This window comes from Drosophila navojoa, chromosome 2 (assembly GCF_054131105.1).
Source record: "Drosophila navojoa isolate 15081-1374.11 chromosome 2, UAZ_NAV_1.0, whole genome shotgun sequence".
Lineage (NCBI taxonomy): Eukaryota > Metazoa > Arthropoda > Insecta > Diptera > Drosophilidae > Drosophila > Drosophila navojoa.
Genome location: NC_142890.1, coordinates 4,139,367 through 4,162,077, shown reverse-complemented (window position 1 = coordinate 4,162,077; position 22,711 = coordinate 4,139,367). Strand labels below are relative to the sequence as shown.

Here is a 22,711-nt window from a genome sequence, read left to right as displayed (position 1 = left end):
CACAAACATAGAGCCGCAAGTATCCAAACATTATTCAATATAAAGAAAAGCAAAAAATTTAAACTGAAAATGAAAAACTCTGATTAAGTATTACTTAGCGTTAAGTAAGCGTAATATAAGTTCCAAAACCTTAACAAAAATAGGCTTACAAAATCAATTAATCATAATAGTAATGCCTTTATTGTACTTTATTTAATGAATTTTGTAAGAATACAAAGGAAAACAAACGATTTTGCTCTATGTATTGTGTACGTAGTTCAACGTTGTGCTACGAAATTCTAAGTAGACCATCTCTATGAAAATAAAAGAAAAACAAAAAAATATAAATAAAGCAAAGAACTAAATATTTGAAGAAACGTTCCTTAAAAAGATTAAAGAGAGCCATCAAATCCCGACTATATATATGAAATTTAAATGCAAAACAGCCTCCTAAGCACAAAGGGATAGCAAAACATTACTTACAGAATATTGCTAGTAATCTTTAAAAAAAACCGTTTCGTACCTTTTAGAATTTGCAGTTCAAAATTGTCAGTAAAAATTGTACGGCTTGAAAGTAAGTAAATACTTATGTTGCGAGTCTGAAACCACAAATGAGGGGATATCAAATGGAATGATACCTTCATTATAAAAAAAAAAAAAGAATTAAATAGACTTCTATGTAACGCAGGCTTCTGATTCTAGCGTGTCTAGTAATAAATGAAATTAAGCGTAATGACACTTTATTGGGGGTTGTCGAGAAACTGAACCAAGAGACCAGATTTCCAAATGGAAGAGCCAAAAAAGTAAGTTTCAAATAAAAAAAATTATTATTTTTTTTTGAAAATCTTTATGAATTAAGTATATTTATTCGATCTACTTAAATGTAATGCTTGGTTACCTTTTGTGTTGTTTTTTGTTTCTAAATAAATTACACGTTTATCGTAAAATATTCTACAAAAAATATCAGTTGTGATGCACTTTTATCTACTAAATGGAGAAATCTTTGAGATGCGCATGAGATAGCTGTCGAGTCGCTTTGTTTTGTTTTGATTTGTTGTTTTCCGGTGTCCTGCTATGCCAATCACACGAAACACAAATAAAACACTACGCACAATGATTTTGGCAGTTGGCATTTGTCGTCCACTCGTCACTGCCGTCGCAGCAATCACACACATGGTCATTCACTCGGGAGGCCCAAACCCAGACGTCTAGGCCCCGGCCAGTGATATGTCTTTTTTGGTATTTACAGTAGAAGCGCCCATTGGAGCAGGCATTCGTGCTAGGCTCATCGCTGCCATCACTAACACAGTCACAATAGTTGTCATTGAGATGGTCGAACGGTATCTCCTTGCTGCCATCCAGACACTTGAAATTGCCCTTGTAATTGGGCTTGTATGCGTCGTAGTCGAAGAGACGTATGCCCCTGCAAATGGTAAACGTGGCCGTAATTTAACATATGTCATATAGCACACACACACAAAAATATACACATGCACATTCACACATACCGTATAATCTTAATAGCATCGGCACCTTGTGTTGCTGGCACAGCCAGATCGGCATCCTTACCAGGACCAAAGCCGCCTCCTCCATCGAAGTCGTCGACGTCCAGCTGTTTGCTACCCAGAGACTGCATCATTTGTTTGTGTTTCCGTCGCAGCTGCTGTACGCTGGGCAACTGATTCAGCGAGAAGGCCTATTATTAACTTATGTATATTAATAAAAACGCGCAAAAAGCACACGAATTCTTTTTCAAACCTGATAGGCGATGAATGAGATTCCAACAAAAAATATTAAGAGAAAAAACATTTTCGATTTATCCTTGTAGAATGGCTTGTAATATATATTTTCCCGTTTCACCCATGTTTTGCGCATTTTCAATTATCTGTTGAATAGCTGTTAAAACTAATAAAATGCTTTAATCTTTGTTTATTTGTTTGGCAGTCAGTTCCGCGTCAGCGATGTGGCCAAGTAATGTGAATATAAAAACAAATCTTAACCCTTATGTGAATGAGTCAGCGAGCAGCTTAGCAGCTGTAACAATCGTTCGTTTGGTCTGTTAATCAACTCACATATGTAAATGCTTTTGCTTTTTTGTCTAATATGACTACTTAGCTATATGACAAATAGACAATCAGATAATAGAAATCAAATTGTTAGCATATTGAAATAAAAATGTTGATACCGTAAGCCTGTCAATGGGCATTTAATATGACACTGCACCCACATCACGGTTAAGCCAATCAGCTGTTTGTATTTGAATATTTTCATGCAGCTGCTTGCATGCGCAGTGCTGTAAAAGATTTACATTTCGCAATTGCGTGTTTCCCAACACTGTAAGAGATAAAAACCTAAAGAAAAATATTCATGCAACACAAATATATATCTATGTATATATATATAATATGGAATTGGATCAATAAAGGTCGAACGGCTATCATTAAAACTATCCACTAATTGGATTTTAACCAAGAACGCAGGTGACGGGAAACGCTCTGCTGCGGAAGTCAGAAAAATAAACTGGCAAACGTGAAGAAACAAATATACAGGGAAAACAGAAACATCAAAATGAAATCGACGGCAGCAGCAAAAACGCGGCTAACCAGTCTCACCGAAGACATATCCATAATACCCGAGGATGCGCCATATCGCAGCCGCCTCCACTACCTGTTTGCCCAAATCGAGAAGGAGTTCGAGCAGCTCTACTTGGAGAACCTCAATCGTGAGTATAGACACGAATCGAATCGGATTAAAAGCTAACCATGAATTATTGTCCAACTCTTGATTGCAGTTCAGGATAAGCTGGAAAATGCCACCGCAATTACCAAAGAGTCACTGACACCGTACGATCAACGTTCCGCAGCAGGCGGAGCGCTCGTTGCCACGGGCAGTGGTGGCGCCTCGCTAGCAGCCACGCCTGCTACGCCGTCCGCCCCGCTGGGCGACGAAATTGGTGCCAGTCTGCTAGCAGCTGCCTCCAGCACACACAAGAGTCTCAAGGCTAAACTGAGCAGCGCCACAGGTGGCAGCAAGGTGAAGGCCAGCAATAAAATCAAGGCACAGACCAGTCGAATCGTCTCCAGCTTCAAGGCCCAGACGGTGGTGAGCTCGGTGGTGCGCGAGTTTGGCGGCCACAAGGATGGCATTTGGCAGGTGGCTGCCAAGGTGGGTCAGCCCATCATTGGCACAGCGTCCGCTGATCACACCGCTTGCATTTGGGGCATAGAGAGCGGGCGCTGCCTGTTGCAGTACCAGGGACATGCTGGATCCGTCAACTCCATTAAGTTCCATCAGTGTCGGGATCTGGTTCTAACCGGTAGTGGCGATGGCACCGCACACATCTGGCAAGCAGCCGTCAACTGGGAAGTGCCCAAGTAAGAGATTGAGAACAAAATCCAATTGGCCAATACTTAACTCTTTCACCTTTAGAAAAGGACACTCGTCAGAGGAAGAGCTTGATGATAGTGACGGTCAGCTGGAGGATCGCGAGCGTGTAGACTCCTTGCGTACGCCACTCTGTGAGTTCACCGGACCCGGTGGGCATCTCTCAGTTGTGGTCGCTGCTGATTGGCTTTCGAGCATGGATCAGATTATCACTGGCAGTTGGGATCGCACGGCAATACTGTGGGACGTGGAGACGGCGCAGCCGCTGCAACCGCTGACCGGCCATGATCATGAGCTTACCCATGTCTCGGCACATCCCACACAGCGTTTAGTTGTGACCGCTTCACGTGATACCACCTTCCGTTTATGGGACTTCCGCGATCCGATACCCGCCGTATCCGTCTTCCAAGGCCACACCGAGACGGTCACCTCGAGCGTTTTTGCGCGCAACGATAAAGTCGTCTCGGGCTCGGATGATCGCACCATAAAAGTGTGGGAGCTGCGCAATATGCGCTCCGCGCTTGCCACCATACGGACTGATTCCTCCGTAAATCGCTTGGCTGTCTCCAGTGGCGGCATCATAGCGATACCCCACGACAATCGGCAGATCCGTCTCTTCGATTTAAATGGACAGCGAGTGGCTCGCCTACCGCGCACCAGTCGACAGGGACACAGACGCATGGTCTCATCAGTGGCCTGGTCGGAGGAGCCGGTCTTAAATTGCGATCTGTTCTCGTGCGGCTTCGATCGGCGCGTATTTGGCTGGTCCATAGTCTTACCAAAGGATAATTGAAAATTAATCAAACGCTGAGCTGCATTGCAGACCAAAAATATAAAAAATAATACGATTTTAAAGCTTTTACTTGATTGTCCTTATGAAAGCGAATATCCCTCGAACACATCATCTTCGTGTCATTTTGTTATTTTAATAGAAGCGCGACTAGTGAACTTAAATTGTCGTATATCAAGTATTATGCTAATGTGAACCACTATTTTTTCTTGATACGTTCGTATCCATGTAGCATACAATTTGTTTTATGCCAAAAATCGCGATATATACATGAATATATATGTATATAACGATTGTTATCCTATTATATACTATTTGTAAAATGTGTGTAGATAAGGGATTCATAACTGTTAGCTGTGTTTTTATTAATATCGCTCCATATACGATTTACATTATCCTAACTCTATATACATACATATATGTCTAAGGCATGGGTTTAACATGAATGTTAGATAAGACAAAACAAAATACTTAATAAAATCCATATTCACTCCGAATATACATAGCTTTGGAATTCATTGATTCGCCTCTATAGATGGGCGAACTTTAAGATCAGCAGGCCAATGAGAACGGCTACTTCTAAGATAATGATCAAAATTAAAACAATCTTATTGTAGATAACTTCACGGCTCAGTTTTCGTAAAATTATGCGAGACTTCGACAATTCCTGATCGGCGTCTTCGAGACGGCGAGTAGAGCGCAGCAGAGATTCGCGTTGCTCGCCCAGTTCGCCAAGTACCTGCATATATAAATATTTGTTGATTATATTCGAATTGTTCATTATTTGTCATCATACCTCCGTGGCCATATTTTCCGTTTCGATGGCCACCTGATGAGAGCGCTGAATGCTTTGGGTGGTGCTCTGCAGGACATCGTAAGTGCTTGCTATCACCTGTTGTTGACGTCGGTCATGATCGGTGCTGCCGCTAGGCAGTTGGGTGTAGCCGTCATATGACATGCTACGGCCTTTTTAATATTAAAATAAAATTTTTCTCAGCAATCAAGCAACTGCACAAAAAGAAACATATCAAACAATGAGCAAAACAAAAATATCGACCAGCCACCGCAGCAGCTGCTCACTATGGCAGCCCTGGTAGCAATAACCACATATGCATATATATGTATATATGTGCAAATTTGAAATTAACGTATTTTGTTGCTAAGAATCGTATTTATTCTAGTATTGGGGTAGCATTGGAGACGATTTATAAGACTGACACAATCAATATCAACTGGCTTATCGAGCCCTGGGAATTACTATGCTAAGACGTTGTTAATTATATTATTGATAGTGTCTCTTTTTTTCGTACAACAAACAACACAAATATTTATACAAACATACATACATGTGTGCATATGTATATCACTTGCGGGTGTTTGGACTTTTGTATTTCGATTTCTGATAAGAGAAAAAAAAACTTGATCAGACATATTTACATGCGGCAATGCATGTATGTGTGTACGTATGTATATATGTATTTGTCATGCTTGGAGGCCGCCACCACTCTCACAGAGATACTTCTCAAAGTAAAGTTACGAGCGGGAGATACAGTCAGAGAGAGATTGAATGAAAAAGAAAGAGAGTGTGTTTTTATGTGTGTGTGTGTGTGTGTGAGCTCGCTGCTGTCGGTTACGCGCTCGCCTCAGCTAAATACTTAACATCACAAGCAACTGAACGCTGGTGTTGACCAGACGTGTGCTCCTCTGGCTGCGTCGAGATCGTTTTTAACAACCTATACAAAGGCAGGCGCAACGGGCTAAACAAGTTCTAAATTTAACGCACGTACGCTTGGGGAATCTTAAATATTTTGTATAAAAAACAAACAGTCTCAAAGCTGCAAAGGTAAGCAAGCCATAAACAAAAGTTTAAAGCGACAAATAAATTATCGGTAGACAGCCAAACAAGGAGAAATGTATTTGTCTATACTATGCATAACTCGATTCGCGTGTGACTTCAAGGTGATCCTCTGCCGAACAAAAAGAAAAGTTAGACAGTATGCGTGTGCATGAAACCGAGTGTTAACATTAAACAGTAAATGCTGTAATTAAGAATTCAACAATTAGTCTGCATGCACGTGAGCAGAGCTCATCACAGTAGTGCAAATGGTCATGAGACTTGTGTCAAAGTAAATACCGCGCCACCTGTCCACAGCGAGCGTAACTAAGTGTTAACTGTAGTTGTGTCGAGTATCTATTTGCGTGTATCTGTGTGTATCTCTCACGCACGATATTCAGCGGTTTGCTCGCGAACATATACATATACATATATATTTGTATGTGTGTGTGTGTGTGTGTGTGTGTGTGTGTGGACAGTGGCGTTACAGAGCTGAGTTTTATGCAATCTCCATATCATGTGACCTGCATTTTTCCCAGAGAACATCTTTCGCATGCGTGTTCAAATTAATTTGAACGATTCTTAAGTAGCTCTTGGCATTAGAATATCATCCAATTCAATTGAATTATGATTTATAGATCGATCATAAAACTTCAAAAGTACCTCAATCAATCAACTTGATTAGAGCTCTGGCGGATCGTTTTCATATATTTGCCTATGGAATGGAAGTCTATAAAATCTATAGATTAGAGATTCCACGATATTTGAAGTATTGCACTTATTCAGTGAATTAAATGCTTGCGAGGTACTCCAGTAGAATTCCTCACTTACTTATGTAACATTTGACCTGGTTATCAATGTCTGGGCGAGGCTTTTAAATATTTTCTATTTTACATTTCCTCAATGTTTACCTTATCGATTGCATAACGATTCGTGATATGTTTAACTTAAAACGCCTGATCCTCATTAATAGAAGCACAGCAAAGCAGTCATGAGATAGTAGAAACAAAAATGGTTAAAAAATTATCAAATTAAACGCCACACACAGGCACACGCACACACACGCTAAAGTGAGCTCACAAAAAGAGCATGTATACAAGAGAGCGAAAAGCAAACAAAACACAAAAAATATTTTAACGAAACTTCGTTGCCGTAGAGATATTAACTGCGCCTAGCATGGGCGTTGTTTCATGGGGGTCGTCAACGCTATTGGCGTGAGGCACGAATTGCTGTTGCTTCGTTAAAATGTGATTAAGACTCACCCGTTTCGTGCGTTTGCTGTCGCGCCCGCGCCCCCACTCACACTAACACATTGACAATTACATGGTGTATGCATTATTGCGAAAGGCAAACAGAGACAGAAACTGCTAGCACCCACACATTGCGCGCTCGAAGTCCGACTCACTCACGAAAATGACCAGCGAAAGGCAAACGCTAACTGTCAGACCAACATCAGACCCTGGCACGGCTAGGCGGCGAGAGCGAGAGCATTTGAACAGACGGCAACGGTGTGTTTAGTTGTTTTGAAGTTGAACTGGTTTACAGTTGTGCGTGTTTAGAAACTGCAAAGAAAAATAATTTCTATAGTTTTTGTGTGGTTAACCAAAAACTCACATACAATTGCTGTTTATATGTATGTTCGTGCATATGTATGTGTAAATATTGAATTGAAAGCGCAGCATTTCGTGTTTTGCAAGGCAAGTTGAAATTTAGCCTGAAAACATATCAAATTAATTGAAGCTTAATTAAAAACGATACCCGATTGCCTGTCATAAGTACGGTTGTGAGTGTATATAAGTGAGTGTGTGTGTGTGTGTGTGTGTGTGAGGCAGAGTTGCTGACAGTGCCGTAAAATAAAGTTGCACACAATCATACATACATATATACATACAGTAAAGCTAAGCTAGCTTTGAATGTATGTATGTGTATGCAAATATAAATGTATATATGTATGTAAATTTTATAAATGGATTAGCAATGTCGAGCGTGTAGCAGAAATTGTTAAGAATTTATGAGCCCTTTAGTTTATTGATGGTAATGTTCTAGTTAAACTGTTATACACTTCAAGTGTTATACCTTAGCCTGTTCGGCATTCACTTCAGTGCATATTAAATTGCTAATTGTGGATTGTTTATAGTGAGTTGTTGTTTATTATAAATTGGCTTCCGTTGGGTTGCCTTATCATTTGAGGAATTGCGAACTCGGCGATAATTTCGTAATTTCTGCTTATTGTTTGGTTCTATTAGAAAATTCATTAATGTTGAGGCAAGCTAATAGTGGCAATAGCTAAAGTACAGTCTAATCAGCTATTGATAAACGGCACAAAAGCAATATAAGTCGAGACTTCCGTTGTAAACAGTTATCCATTTTAAATTACTTATAAAATGGGTGCGCTGAATTAGCTGAGCGACATTTCTATATTTAGACTCATCAAGTTTGATATAATTTTAATATGCAGTGCGAAAAAAAAAAAACAAAGTTTAAGAAATATTCGTATTTATGGTATGGTGGTGATTAATAAGTACCCGTTGCGACATTTTCAGATAGTGTAGTTGTAATATAACGAATATCACTATTTGTATACCATATATTTCTATATACATATATAGATATAGTTATATGTATACGTATAGAACAATATATATATTCTTTCATTATTGATAAGATTTGGTTCTTTTAAAAATAAACGTCTGTTGCTATGCTATGTACATATATATGTATATAGGGCTATCCCAAATTATCTGTATCAGCTAATTAATATATAAATCTAATTCAGATTAAAAATATGTCAATCTTAAAAGTATCACAACTATCAGTATTACGTTTGCTTAGACTCAAATATAGAAATAACCTCTGTATAGAAATACTTGTAGCATTCCTGAAGCAACAGGCACGATAAAGAAATGTGCGAATGCTCCTCCAATTGAAAGTAATTTGAATACAGTTAAATGAAAAAAAAAAAAAATGAAATTGTTGCTACAATTATATAGCTATATATACACATATTTATTTATATATTGTGTTTTATATACATACATACATAGTGTGGGCAAGCGCTAACTATGCTGGTTGGCAGCCAAGAAGCCAGCATAAGTTGATTGCAAATGCCCGGCAGATGGCGCACTACAAAAAAGATTTTTAACGAGCATTCAATATGTGTGTGTGTGTGTGTGTGTGTTTGTTCGCACATTTATCATTTCTGCCATGTACAAACATATTCATGTATGTATGTATGTATGTTGGGTGTGTATATACATATATGTGCGTGCGTGTGCATGTGTGTGTGTGGATATGTACATCAGCTAAAGCTAATTCTCCTGGCCAGGCCATTAAAGTTCGATAATGTGCGACGCGTCGTCCGTGTCGTTGACTGCCCGAGTCTGATGATGTCACAGTGAACCTTGGCGTGTCGCGACTGTTTGTACATTTTTATTTGTTCTACTTCAGTTTTTTTTTCGCTTTTGTTTTCAGGCAGCACAGAGCACCCGCAGCAGCCGCGCTGTGTTGCTCATTGCAGTTTTCTTTCCAATTAAATCATATGAAAAACCAAATAAAAAAGAAAGAAAGAAAATAAAAACAACAAATACAAAAACAAAAAACATTAATCACGCTCATTATCTGTTAGTGTTGACAAATTCATTTGGTCACAGTCAATATGTGTATGTATGTATGCCTATATGCAAATACATACATACATATTCATATACTCTCATGTGTAGCATTCCGATAAAGCGGACATTTATCAGTTAATGTGATTAATCGAGTTTGTCAACTTTCTAATATTATGCCAGTTAATAAGACAGAAAGTTATATAAAGCGAATAATTAATGATTAGAATAAAAAAAAAAAAAACACCGGAAAAACTTATATATAAGTATGCATGCATATATACGTACATGTATATACATTTATACATATTTTAATATATAGCTATTATTTTATTTTATTTTTACTGCATAAATAAATATTATTTTTGTTGAAAAAATAAATTTTTACAGAAATTTGTAGAAACCTTTTTGATTCGAATAGTCAGCAAAATCTACATACATACATATTTACATATATATTTATATATATCGAGTAAATTTCCTATACAATAAATAACTTAATAAGAGCTCAATTCTGAGAACAGAAACTCATTTAGTTAACTATTCACATATTGGCCTGAGTAATGATCGAAGCGATTTAGCCTGGCCAACGTAATGTAATGAATTATAGACATGCCGACAGGGCCTGGCAACGTATATAAGTAATTACCTCTGAATACATTCTGCATAAATAATAAGCATAAACAAATGAAAGGAAAAATCAAAATACTAGTATGCAAAGCAAATACAAAATCCGTACGCTAAACGAAACAGAGCCAATATAAATTTTCTCGGCTCTTTTGGGTACGACGTTCTAATGGCAGGCCAAACGCATGCAGCATATGTTCATGGGTACAGTGAACTCGCTAATAACGAACAGTGGCAATGAAATGTGAAATTATTTGAAAAAATTTTTTATTTTGATTTAGGATCCGAATCAAAAAACTGTTTTTTGTTTCTATAATTAAACATAAATCTGTTATCTGCCAAAAATGTTGATTAAATTTCAGTTTATTAACCTGATGAAAGTAAATATTTATATATTTACATTGCAATGCGTTGTAGATCTGTATGTGTATAAAGAGTAAATATAATATAGATATGTATATATAAAGATCATTTTTATATACTGAATTTAAAAATTTTAAATTGAAAAAAATTAGTATAATTAAAAATTAATTATATATTATATTATGGAATGCACAATTTTTTAATTTTTATAAAAAAGAATAAGAATATTTAAGGAATTGAAATTTTTGATTAAAGTTAATAATTTTCATTTTAGTGCATTAATTTATATCGCCAAAATATGATAAACTCTATATATACTATCTATTATATATGTATATGAACTATGTATGATCTTTACTACTTTAAGTAAATAGTAAGAAAATTTGAAAACATTGTTAGTTCATTCAATTGAGTTTCACCTGTTTATCGTATAGTATATGTTAGACAATAGAAGCCATTGGCTGCGCCTGTCATCATGGTTAGGCCAAAACAAAAACACAAGCACAAATACGAATACAAATACAAATACAAAAGAGAGAGAAAAAAAAAACACAATTCAAATCATTTGCCAAACGGCGACGTCTTCGTCTGGCTGTTGATTTTTGTTTTTCCCATTTGAATTTTAATTGCATGTCTGTGGAATGCTCCAACCAACCTGCCTCCCCTCTTATCTTATCACTCCATCTCACTCAAACACACACTCACTCACTCTCTCTCTCTCTCGCACTGTTTTGCTCTTGCAGGGAACGTAAAGCGTCGCCAAGATGGGGGATATGTTCCGCAGTGAACAAATGGCATTATGCCAGATGTTTATACAACCAGAGGCCGCATACACCTCCGTCTCGGAGCTGGGCGAAACCGGCTGTGTGCAGTTTCGCGACGTAAGTGAGACGCACGATTCGTATAAAAGTCAACTCTAATCCCCTCTTGACATTCCACAGTTGAACTGCACGGTGAACGTCTTCCAACGCAAGTTTGTGACGGAGGTGCGTCGTTGCGATGAGCTGGAGCGAAAGATACGCTACATTGAAACGGAGATTAAGAAGGACGGCATTGCGTTGCCCGATATCCAGGATGATATTCCGCGTGCGCCCAATCCACGTGAGATCATTGATTTGGAGGCGCACCTGGAGAAGACCGAGACGGAGATGATTGAGCTGGCCCAGAACGAGGTCAACATGAAGTCCAACTATTTGGAGCTGACGGAACTGCGCAAGGTGCTGGAGAATACCCAGGGCTTCTTCTCCGATCAGGAGGTGCTCAATCTGGATTCGAGCAATCGCGGCGGCGCTGGTGGCGATGAGGCAGTCGCCCAGCATCGTGGTCGTCTTGGATTCGTGGCGGGCGTCATCAATCGTGAGCGCGTCTTTGGCTTCGAGCGCATGCTGTGGCGCATCTCGCGTGGCAATGTGTTCCTTAAGCGTTCCGATTTGGACGAACCTCTGAATGATCCAGCCACTGGCCATCCCATCTTCAAGACCGTCTTTGTGGCCTTCTTCCAGGGCGAGCAGCTGAAGAATCGCATCAAGAAGGTGTGCACCGGCTTCCATGCCTCGCTGTATCCCTGTCCCAGCTCGCACGTTGAGCGCGAGGAGATGGTCAAGAATGTGCGTACGCGCCTCGAGGATCTGAAGCTGGTGCTCAGCCAGACCGAGGATCATCGCAGCCGTGTGCTGGCGACGGTCTCCAAGAATCTGCCCTCGTGGTCGATCATGGTCAAGAAGATGAAGGCCATATATCATACGCTCAATCTGTTCAACATGGATGTGACCAAGAAGTGCCTGATCGGCGAGTGCTGGGTCCCCACCAAGGACTTGCACGTTGTGCAAAAGGCCCTCTCCGACGGCTCAGCTGCTGTGGGCAGCACCATTCCATCGTTCCTCAACGTCATCGATACGAACGAACAGCCGCCGACTTTCAATCGCACCAACAAGTTCACGCGCGGCTTCCAGAACCTGATCGATGCCTATGGCATCGCCTCGTACCGTGAGTGCAATCCGGCTCTGTACACTTGCATTACATTCCCCTTCCTGTTCGCTGTGATGTTTGGCGATTTGGGACACGGCCTGATCCTGTTGCTCTTCGGCGCCTGGATGGTGCTCAGCGAGAATAAGCTGAGCCGCATCAAGGGTGGCGGCGAAATCTGGAACATCTTCTTTGGCGGCCGCTACATCATTCTGCTCATGGGTCTATTCTCGTGCTACACGGGCCTCATCTACAACGATATATTCTCGAAGTCTATGAATTTGTTCGGCACCAATTGGGTGAACAACTACAACACGTCGACGGTGCTGTCCAACAAGCATCTGCAGATGTCGCCAAACACTTCCGCTCAGGGCGTCTATCCTCTGGGCCTGGATCCGATTTGGCAACTCGCTGACAACAAGATCATCTTCCTCAACAGCTTCAAGATGAAGTTGTCCATCATCATCGGCGTACTGCACATGATCTTTGGCGTTTGCATGTCCGTCTTCAACTTTGTGCATTTCAAGCGCTACTCCTCCATCCTGCTGGAGTTTGTGCCACAAATTTTGTTCCTGATGCTGCTCTTCGGCTACATGTGCTTCATGATGTATTGGAAATGTGCTCAATGAATGTGAATGTGAATATATATATATTTGAATTTCTTGGCAGGTTCTTCAAGTGGTTCAAGTACAACGGATTCACCAGCAGCCAGCCCGAGACTCCTGGCTGTGCTCCATCTGTGCTGATCATGTTCATTAACATGATGCTGTTCAAGAACACAGCGCCGCTCAAAGGCTGCAAGGAATTCATGTTTGACTCTCAGCCCGAGCTGCAGAAGGCGTTCGTCGTTATTGGCCTCCTGTGCATACCATGGATGCTGCTCGGCAAGCCGCTGTACATCAAAATGACTCGCAGCAAGAAAGGCGAACACGTGAGTGGAGCGAAGTGAGCCCATTGAGATTATTGTTGAGATTTGATTTGGTTTTAGGTCAAGTACAATGGCGAGCTGACCGGCAACATGGAAGTGGCCGAGGGCGAGACACCATTGCCCACTGGCTCCACCGGCACTGAGAACGCTGGCGGTGCGCACGGTCACGATGACGAGCCGATGAGCGAAATCTACATTCATCAAGCCATTCACACAATCGAATATGTGCTCAGCACCATCTCGCATACGGCCTCCTATCTGCGTCTCTGGGCTCTGTCCCTGGCTCATGCTCGTAAGTGGCAAACGAATCCTCAGCAGGCTTTGTATATGAATATTAATGGTTATCTGATTTCCCTCTAGAACTCTCTGAGGTGCTGTGGAACATGGTGCTGTCGATGGGTCTGAAAATGCCACCCTATACCGGTGCCATTGGCCTGTTCATCATCTTCGGCGCCTGGTGCTTGTTCACTCTGGCCATCTTGGTCATGATGGAGGGCCTGTCTGCTTTCCTGCACACCCTGCGTCTGCACTGGGTGGAGTTCATGAGCAAGTTCTACGAAGGCTTGGGCTATGCCTTCCAGCCCTTCAGCTTCAAGGCAATCATCGATGGCGAAGAGGAGGAGTGATCGCGCCACAGCAATAGCCACAACTATATGAATATCATATATATCTACTTATATATGCATATATATTATTTTGTTTTGTTTGATATGTTTCGTTTTCTCAATACTGTCAGTATTGTGGTACTCTTCCCACATGTTCCCTCAGTTTAATGTATTCCATCCGTTTTCACATGTCCTTTGTTATGTTATTCTCAAAGAAAAGGCAAACCGTTTTAAGCAATAATTTGATATTCGTTGTTAAACAAATTTATAAGTGAACAAAAATCAGTTCGGTTAATGTCTGTTTAAAATTTATCTTGATGATATTTGTGTGCCTTGCGATATCCTTATTATAAATTTTAATCATTTAGTTAACTAGTTTCATAACAATAAAGCAAGAAGAGAAAAGCAATTCCATTGGGTTTATCTATTAACTAGAGGGTATCTAATTTGAATTAAAGTTATTATTAATGTTATCTATGTATGTATGTGCATCATGTATGTGTATGTATATATATTTGTATAATGTATATGTATGCCTAAAGAAAGTACTAAATTGTGGAAGTTAGAATAGTCCACATATAAATAGCTGTATGCAGATATGCATGTATGCGAGTGTGGGTATATGTAAAAAGCTATATCTACATGTACGTACATATATGTGATAGACATGTATAAATAAGATTGATAGATAGATATGGACGTAAGTACATAAAGACTTATACGATTGATAGATAAATAGAATAGATATATGTATGATATGAATATATATATGTATGCTCATTTTCAAAGTATGTATGCATGTAATCTGAATCAGCTTACATAAATATGTACATACTAATGTAAAGGAATAGGCACATCTATATACATATATATGTACATATGTAAAGGAACTCATGTGAGTTTCTTACATTATAGATCATGAACAGCTGGCATGATTTTATGATTTTGGTTTTATTGGAATACATAGTACAAAACATATTGAAATATGCCATTTACGAGGCGAAAGACCGCAATTAGCTAACATATGTACAATGCCGAAGATCTAGTATTTAGGTATATATGTATTCGCATGATTTTTATGACATTTTAGTGGGCTTACCCTTAAAATTTGTCATATTTCAGGCAGCAGAACGATATGTCGATATCAAGTCTATATTGCAACATAGTTGAATTTCTATATTTTCTAACTAGATTTACAAAAACTTCTCAGCTCTTTTCTAGCTACTTTAAAACAACCTTACTACAAACTTCTTTCACTGACAAACGTTTCACAACTAAAAACGAAAAGTGAATTCTGTACATAAGAGCTCACTGGAATAGTTTCTAATTGGTTTCCAATTGGATTTTAATACCCTGAGCGCGCCTACGATATCAACCAGTAGACAGATAAGAGACCAGACCCATCCGTCCAGCTGATAGATGGCTCATCGAGCAGCTCTATTTACCTTGTGTAATACTTTATCCCGAGCATGTGCTCGCCAGATAAGCCTGGAAAGTTGTACATAATTATGTATGTGTCCAGCTCTGGGTGGGCAAGGCTTCAAGAGGGAAGTCACTTGACCACGACGATCAGTTCACCGGCCGTCTTTGAAGCGTGCGGAGGTGTCGTTGTCTAAAGAGAATTCGAAATGTGCAGCAAGTTGAAAGGATTGCTGTGCGGCAGTGGGCCGCAGGACAGCATATTCCGCAGCGAGAAGATGTCCTTGGGCCAGATGTTCCTGCAGCCAGAGGCGGCCTATGAGACCATCGCACAGCTGGGCGAGATGGGCTGTGTGCAGTTCCGTGACGTAAGCAAGCAGCGAATAATCTGAGTTGACTCCATTTGAATTGTAATTGCAATTATCCTGCGCCCCTGCAGATGAACGAGGGCGTCTCGGCGACCCAGCGCAAGTTCGTCAACGAGGTTCGGCGCTGCGATGAGCTGGAGCGGAAGATACGCTATGCGACGGCGGAGCTGGCCAAGGATGGCCTGAAGGTGGTCGATCTGATCGAAGACTTTCCGCCCGCGCCCAGGCCAAAGGAGATCATAGAGCTGGAATCGCTGCTGGAGAAGACCGAGACAGAGATCATCGAGCTGTCCACGAACAATGTGCGTTTGCAAACGAACTTCTTGGAGTTGAGCGAGATGATTCAAGTGCTGGAGTGCACGGACTCGTTCTTCTCCGACCAGGAGTCGCACAACTTTGATGTGAACAAGCGCGGCACGCACCGGGATCCGGAGCAATGTGACGGCCGCTTGGGCTTCGTGGCGGGCGTAATACGCAGGGAGCGAATGGTGCGGCGGATGTCTTACGGCTCATCCTCGTAATATCTAATTGACGTGTATAAATCTTTGCAGTACGGCTTCGAGCGGATGCTCTGGCGCATTTCGCGCGGTAATGTCCTGGTGCGCAGCTGCGACATGGAGGAGCCCGTCAAGGATCCCAAGACGGGCGAGATGGTCTGCAAGAGTATCTTTGTTGTCTTCTTTCAGGGCGACCAGCTGCAGGGTCGCATCCGCAAGGTGTGCACCGGCTTCCATGCCACCATGTATCCGTGTCCCAGCTCGCACCGCGAGCGCATGGACATGATTAAGAGCGTGCGTGTACGGCTCGACGATCTGACGGTCATCATCAACCAGACAGAGGACCATCGCTCCTGTGTGCTGAAGGCGATCAAGAAGCAGCTGCCCAGCTGGACGGCCATGGTCAAGAAAATGAAGGCCATCTACCACACGCTGAACCTGTTCAATGTGGATCTGGGCAGCAAGTGCATGATCGGCGAGTGCTGGGTGCCCGAGCGCGATCTCGAGGAGGTGGAGACGGTGCTGTCGGAGGCGTCGCTGGCCCTGGGCAGCACAGTGCCGACGATATTCAACATACTCGAGACGAAGAAGGATCCGCCCACGTACTTCCGCACCAACAAGTTCACCTACGGCTTTCAGGTGCTCATCGATGCCTACGGCGTGGCGGAGTATCGTGAGGTGAATCCGGGTCTGTACACGTGCATCACCTTCCCCTTTCTGTTCGCCGTCATGTTCGGTGACATGGGCCACGGATTCCTGGTCTTTCTGCTTGGCCTGTGGATGGTGCTGGACGAGAAGCGGCTCATCAAGAAGCGCGCTGGCGAGATTTGGAAGATTCTGTTCGGCGGCCGGTATATCATAATGCTGATGGGCATGTTTGCCGTTTACACGGGCTTCATGTACAACGATTGCTTCTCCAAGTCGTTCAATGTGTTCGGCACGCACTGGGTCATCCAGTACAATCGGACGACGGTGCTCACGAATCCCTCGCTGCAGCTGAACCCGACGACCGACCAGCGGGGCACCTACCCCATGGGCATTGACCCCATTTGGCAGTCGGCCACGAATAAGATCATCTTCCTGAACACCTACAAGATGAAGCTATCCATCATATTTGGCGTGCTGCACATGATCTTTGGCGTTTGCCTCTCGGTGGAGAATTTCGTGTACAAAAAGAAATATTCGTACATTTTCCTGCAGTTCATTCCCCAAGTTGTCTTCCTCCTGATGCTGTTCGGCTACATGGTCTTCATGATGTTCTACAAGTGGGTGCAGTACTCGCCCAGTGCCAAGAACATTGCCGATTCCCCAGGCTGTGCGCCGTCCGTCCTGATCATGTTCATCGACATGATCCTGATGAAGACCGAGGTGCCGGCCGCGGGCTGCATGCCCACCATGTTCCCGGTGCAAAGAGAGCTGGAGACCATACTGTTTGTCGTGGCCATCATATGCATACCCTGGATCCTGCTGGGCGTGCCCATTTGGACGATCATCAAGCGCAAGTACAGGGTAAGCCATGCTAGATCTGAGTTTCGATTTGGATCTTTAGAATTCTGTTTGAAAGGGCGACAAGTTCGAATATACGGGCGATACCATCATGGAGACCATTGAGATCTCTGGCAAGGAGGTCATCATAACGGAGGTGGAGCCGCACAAGCTGGCGCCGGGTGGCCAGGAGGAGGAGGAAGAGGAGGAGCCAATGAGCGAAATCTGGATACATCAGGCCATACACACTGTGGAGTATATTCTGAGTACCATCTCCCATACAGCTTCCTATCTGCGTCTCTGGGCTCTGTCTCTGGCTCATGCGGGTGAGTTTTGGGCGAAAGATTTCGCAGGATTTTCCTTAAATCTAAATATTTACAGAGCTGTCTGAGGTCTTGTGGACCATGGTGCTGTCGGAGGCCTTGCAGATTGGCGGCTGGGTGGGCTGCATTGCCGTCTTCCTGATCTTCGCCGTCTGGGTGTTCTTCACCATTGCCATCATGGTCATGATGGAGGGTCTGTCCGCCTTTCTGCACACACTGCGTCTGCACTGGGTCGAGTTTATGAGCAAGTTCTACACCGGCTCCGGCTACGAGTTCCAGCCGCTGAACTTCAAGGCCATGCTGTCCGAAGAAGACGATGCCTAGCCGCCTCTTATGTAATCTTATTGGGTTACGCCCATTAATTAAAATGAATTGCATACCAAACTAAAGTGGGTGTTTGTTCACTTTTTTTGTGCTTTGTGTGCTTTCGGTTTTGGTTATTTTTCTTGGTCTTGGTGGTTGGCCCACATACGCGACGTGATTGCCGTGGAAAGCGTAAAAAAGGTCATTGCATTGAGGGCAGCGCTCAGCGAAAAATTCTTGCCAATTGCAGCAGATTTCTATGGAACCGAACTACTCTGGAATTCAAAACTCTAGGCTGTGCCAGCTTATTAGTTTCTCCCATTGGCCAGCGTTGGGTCAGTTGTTCAGCCAACGAGCTACGGTGAAGTTGTCTCCATCCGCAAATGATGTTGTGGCCAGTGCTATTCGCTCTGCTGGCCGTCTGCCAGGCGGACACCTTGGTGCAGTTGCATGTGAATCGTCCGTACAACGATATCAGCGAGAAGTTCATTAGTTTTGTTGTGCGCCCGGAGGATCTGTACGATGCGCTCGATGGGAAGAATCGCAAGGCAGTCACCAGCATGGCTGCCCTGCTGGGCGATGCGTACGTCAAGTTCGTGGGCGACTTTTACTTTGCCAGCAATGCGCCGCAGCGTCTGCGCAATCCCACCAAGATCATATGGAAGGGCTTCAATCGCTGGACACGGTAAGTAACGGGCGAGGATTACTCTGCAGGAGATGCTTCAATTTCCTTGATCCCCCACTCAAGCGCTGTTAACTGGACCATGATTTTACCCGTGCCCTATGCGCCCGACGAATGGGACTCGATGCACACGCTGAAGATCCTCAACACCTCCTACATGGTGGGCATCACGGACTGCATCTGGCAGCTGGGCACAGATTTTGGCACATCGCGCGCCAGGGATTACGTGCAGGAGCTGAACACGCTGAAGCTGATGACGGATACGTTCAATCCGTACGTGGATAGCTGGCGTGTGATGGGCGCGGACATCTCAGCGGGCAGCAGCGCCGACGAGACGCGCAAATACGTGGAGATGTCCAAGGATGTGAATGCTGCTTTCGGCTGGACGCAGTGAGTGGCAGTGGGAGAGTATATAAGGTAATCCCAACTCATATATTTCCAATACATCCACAGACCCGCCAACATGCTGCCCAGCAGCAGCCTGGGAAGCTACATCTACGACAGCGATCCGGCCCTGAAGACCCTGCAGCAACAGCGTGTCCCACTGTGGCTGACGCTGCCGGACGAGCGCAAGGGAGCGCAGTCTATCGAGAAGCGCTTGCTCGGCGATGATACAACGGATGCCCTGCGCTGGGCCCAGACCTTGGGCGATGCGGCCAGCGGCGGCTTCGATGTGGTCTTCAAGCGCATGTCTCTAGAGGATTTCGAGCGGCCGAACTTTAGCTACTATGTCACGGCCATTTTCAAGAAGGTGATGGGCTCTCGCGTCTTTCCGGCACGCCCCCTCAATGTCTTTGCGCCCACCAACAAACTGTACACGCATTGTGCGAACGCTGTCTCGGGAGGATTGGCCTTCATGGTGGTCAATACGGAGGAGCAGCCCACCACGATCACCGTGCGCAGCACGAGTCGTCTATCCAACAGCGATATCTGGCAATACGTGTTAACTTCGGAGAACGGGCGCATGCGTCTGAACAATGCTAAACTCAGCCTGAACTCCACGCTGCGTCCGCAGGTCATTGGGAAGGACTCCAGCAAGCCGCTGCAGCTGATCACGCCCAGCATGTCGGTGGGCTTCTGGGTGCTGCCCAGCGTCAATCTGGAGCACTGCCAGTACTCCGAGGTCGAGGCAGACAATGTCAGCGCCGAGAGCTCCCCCGATGGCCGCAGTGCCAGTGGCTACAGCTCGGCGGATCGCCTGCTGCAGCGCCTGATCGAGGAGACGGCCGTCTCGCGTGGCTCCTTGCAGAGCACGCTCAATCGCCATCGACGCTTCGTGCTGGACAATCCGGAGCTGGAGGTGCCTGAAACGTTGCTGGGCCGGCTGTTGCAGCCGTTCAATCGAGTGCCGCGCCAGAAGCCGGCTGCAGTTGCTCCCGTCAAGCGGCAGGTGAAAATCGAAGCGAAGTCCAAGTCGCAAGCTGTGCGTCCCTGCGAGGCACTCAACTGGCTGCGGAACGTTGTGGAACAGAGCAGGGATGCACTGCGGCACCGGCGCAGCCGACGCAGTCCCAGCGACTACGCGGGGCCCTTCTTCTACAATCGACATGGCAAGAAGACGACGGTGACCAAGAAGATCACAGAGATACGGAAGCCGGAGCGCAAGGTGAAGCCGCTCTTCGATCTGGCCGAGTTCGACGAGGAGGAGTTCTTCAAGAAAATGGGCGAACAGCCCGAGCCACCGCCGTACAGCCGCCTGCCCGAGGGCGATGTCCATCTGAAGCACATCGAGAGCCCCGACGGCGAGGAGAGCGAAATGCAGCCCGATCCCGAGCCGATTAGATACAAGAAACGCAGAAAATCGAAAGGCAAGCCCTTGAAGATTCTACAACGTTCCCAGGAAGAGGAAGAAATGGAGGAAGTTCCCGAAGCGCCCAAAACTCAGGAACGTCAAAAGCTGCGTCTCCTACCAACGGAGTTCTTCGAGGCTTTGCCGGCACCGGCGCCCAAGCAGAGCAAGCGCCTGAATCTGGGCGCCACCCTGAACTCGCTGCTGTTCCCCGAGCCCTTCTCCAACAAGGCCTCCGTGAGCAAGAGTCCAAGCAACAACAGCAAGCAGGTGGAGGAACTGGACCCGGATGTGGACAGCGTGGAGGGCGATGGCAATAGAAAACGCTCGGCTAAGAGCGGAAATGCGGCCACGGATTTTCTGCAGGCGCAGCGCGAGCTCGGCAAGCACTTCCTCAGCCACATCCATGAGCACAGCCAGCGGGAGCAGCAGTTCCCAATGGGCGGCGATAGCTTCAGGGAGCAGTCCGACGATCCGGAGCGGGAGGTGGAGCCACGGAAGGAGGCCAAGCTGCTGCCTGGCAATGACAATGAGGAGGATTACTTCAGTGCCAAGCCCAGGCAGCCTGTGCCCGCGCCGAAGCGACTGAAGAAGCCAGCCGATGAGAGCATCACCTCCTGGTGGGATATGCCGGCATTCAGACGCCGTCGTGCCCTGCCCCAGCCCCTCAACTATGCCGACGCCGCTCTCAACTCGAATGTGATTCACAAGGATGACCAGCAGGAGCTGTTGCCCCTGGGGCGCTATTCAGTATACGAGTACAAAGTGGATCTGCCCACGGTGACGCCAGCCAGCGAGCCAGAGAAACCCGACTCCAAAATCATGAAGATCACCAACACAAAAGCTCAAGGCTCCAACTGCCGCAAGATCACCACGCTGTCCGACAACATTGTCACCACCGTAAAGTCCAAGGTATCCAAGTTTATGAGCATTATCTCACGCCACATGAACGAGTGGTACAACACCCTGGCGAAGCATCTGGATAGCGAGCCAACACCTTCTCACACTGCCGCCGTGCGAGTCGAGAATGCCATAGACAAGTGAAAGGATTCACATAGTATAGACACATTAATTAGGGGTTTTTGTTTGCGAAAAATCTGTGAAATTTGATGTAAATATGTATGTACATACAATACGAAGTTGGCCTGAAAAACTTTCCATTCCAGCATAAATATATATTAATTTAAATAAATTAATTTTTATATTTCTATCAATCTTCAATCTCCCACAATTTTTAGTCAACTCTCTACTAATATTATTTTATAAACATTATCAAATTATTCTATTATTTTTGTAAAAATAATACAAAGCTAATTAATTTGTTGTTTAAAAATATACATATAATTTATCATTTTAATAGACGATTTTATATATGTGCTTTTAAAAGCTGACAATGAAAATTCCGCCTGTTACATTCATAGAAAGTTTGAAAACAAACGAACTTTTTAAACTCCTCTAGCCACTAAATAGTTTCTACGAAGTAAACTTTCAATTTTTTAAACCACTTAATATTTTCATTCAATTTCATATGCATTTAAAAATGAAATTGTTAGGTATAAAATGCAGTAAATATCAAAAAATAACTACAATGCTTGAATATTTAATAATAATTTAAGATAGCTTAAAAGCTTTCGCTATGCATTTATCATACAATTGCAGAGCTTTTAAAAGTTTCTTTTCAACACTTTCTCTCTCGCTCTCTCCGCCCTGCACTCTATGCCACAGCTAGCGGAAGACCAACGCAAAGAAAAGTCAACGAAAG

The 22,711-nt window shown here is 43.9% G+C and overlaps 6 protein-coding genes across 7 annotated transcripts; 4 read left to right on the top strand and 2 right to left on the bottom strand.

Annotated features, from left to right (window-relative positions):
• Window positions 1-803: 803 nt before the first annotated feature.
• Window positions 804-1,993, bottom strand: LOC108659342 (uncharacterized). 2 transcript variants are annotated; one of them, XM_018112204.3, is made up of 3 exons: window positions 1,738-1,993; window positions 1,488-1,675; window positions 804-1,402 (listed from the first exon to the last, which is right to left on the bottom strand). In XM_018112204.3, exons 1-3 carry the CDS (start codon window positions 1,852-1,854, stop codon window positions 1,084-1,086), a joined length of 624 nt encoding a protein of 207 aa, XP_017967693.1. In that variant the 5' UTR covers window positions 1,855-1,993; the 3' UTR covers window positions 804-1,083. The 2 variants fall into 2 exon arrangements, with proteins under 2 accessions (XP_017967693.1, XP_017967694.1); XM_018112205.3 differs by having other exon boundaries at window positions 1,488-1,657.
• Window positions 1,994-2,211: 218 nt separating this feature from the next.
• On the top strand, window positions 2,212-4,225 carry Wdr37 (WD repeat domain 37). Its single transcript, XM_018112201.3, has 3 exons — window positions 2,212-2,701; window positions 2,771-3,353; window positions 3,409-4,225. The coding sequence occupies exons 1-3, from the start codon at window positions 2,548-2,550 to the stop codon at window positions 4,154-4,156; spliced, it is 1,485 nt and encodes a 494-aa protein (XP_017967690.1). The 5' UTR covers window positions 2,212-2,547; the 3' UTR covers window positions 4,157-4,225.
• Window positions 4,226-4,493: 268 nt separating this feature from the next.
• On the bottom strand, window positions 4,494-5,220 carry Vti1b (Vesicle transport through interaction with t-SNAREs 1b). Its single transcript, XM_030383089.2, has 2 exons — window positions 4,950-5,220; window positions 4,494-4,892 (listed from the first exon to the last, which is right to left on the bottom strand). The coding sequence occupies exons 1-2, from the start codon at window positions 5,109-5,111 to the stop codon at window positions 4,683-4,685; spliced, it is 372 nt and encodes a 123-aa protein (XP_030238949.1). The 5' UTR covers window positions 5,112-5,220; the 3' UTR covers window positions 4,494-4,682.
• A 585-nt stretch (window positions 5,221-5,805) lies between these two features.
• Vha100-2 (V-type ATPase subunit a family protein Vha100-2) lies at window positions 5,806-14,492 on the top strand. The gene is made up of 6 exons (XM_018112199.3): window positions 5,806-5,996; window positions 11,329-11,466; window positions 11,527-13,157; window positions 13,220-13,481; window positions 13,539-13,770; window positions 13,839-14,492. Exons 2-6 carry the CDS (start codon window positions 11,350-11,352, stop codon window positions 14,102-14,104), a joined length of 2,508 nt encoding a protein of 835 aa, XP_017967688.1. The 5' UTR covers window positions 5,806-5,996; window positions 11,329-11,349; the 3' UTR covers window positions 14,105-14,492.
• An 833-nt stretch (window positions 14,493-15,325) lies between these two features.
• On the top strand, window positions 15,326-18,564 carry Vha100-4 (Vacuolar H[+] ATPase 100kD subunit 4). The gene is made up of 5 exons (XM_018112198.3): window positions 15,326-15,870; window positions 15,942-16,358; window positions 16,422-17,876; window positions 17,932-18,178; window positions 18,234-18,564. Exons 1-5 carry the CDS (start codon window positions 15,712-15,714, stop codon window positions 18,497-18,499), a joined length of 2,544 nt encoding a protein of 847 aa, XP_017967687.1. The 5' UTR covers window positions 15,326-15,711; the 3' UTR covers window positions 18,500-18,564.
• A 55-nt stretch (window positions 18,565-18,619) lies between these two features.
• Window positions 18,620-22,141, top strand: LOC108649133 (uncharacterized). Its single transcript, XM_018098139.3, has 3 exons — window positions 18,620-19,163; window positions 19,227-19,550; window positions 19,614-22,141. Exons 1-3 carry the CDS (start codon window positions 18,862-18,864, stop codon window positions 21,991-21,993), a joined length of 3,006 nt encoding a protein of 1,001 aa, XP_017953628.3. The 5' UTR covers window positions 18,620-18,861; the 3' UTR covers window positions 21,994-22,141.
• The last annotated feature ends 570 nt before the right edge of the window (window positions 22,142-22,711 follow it).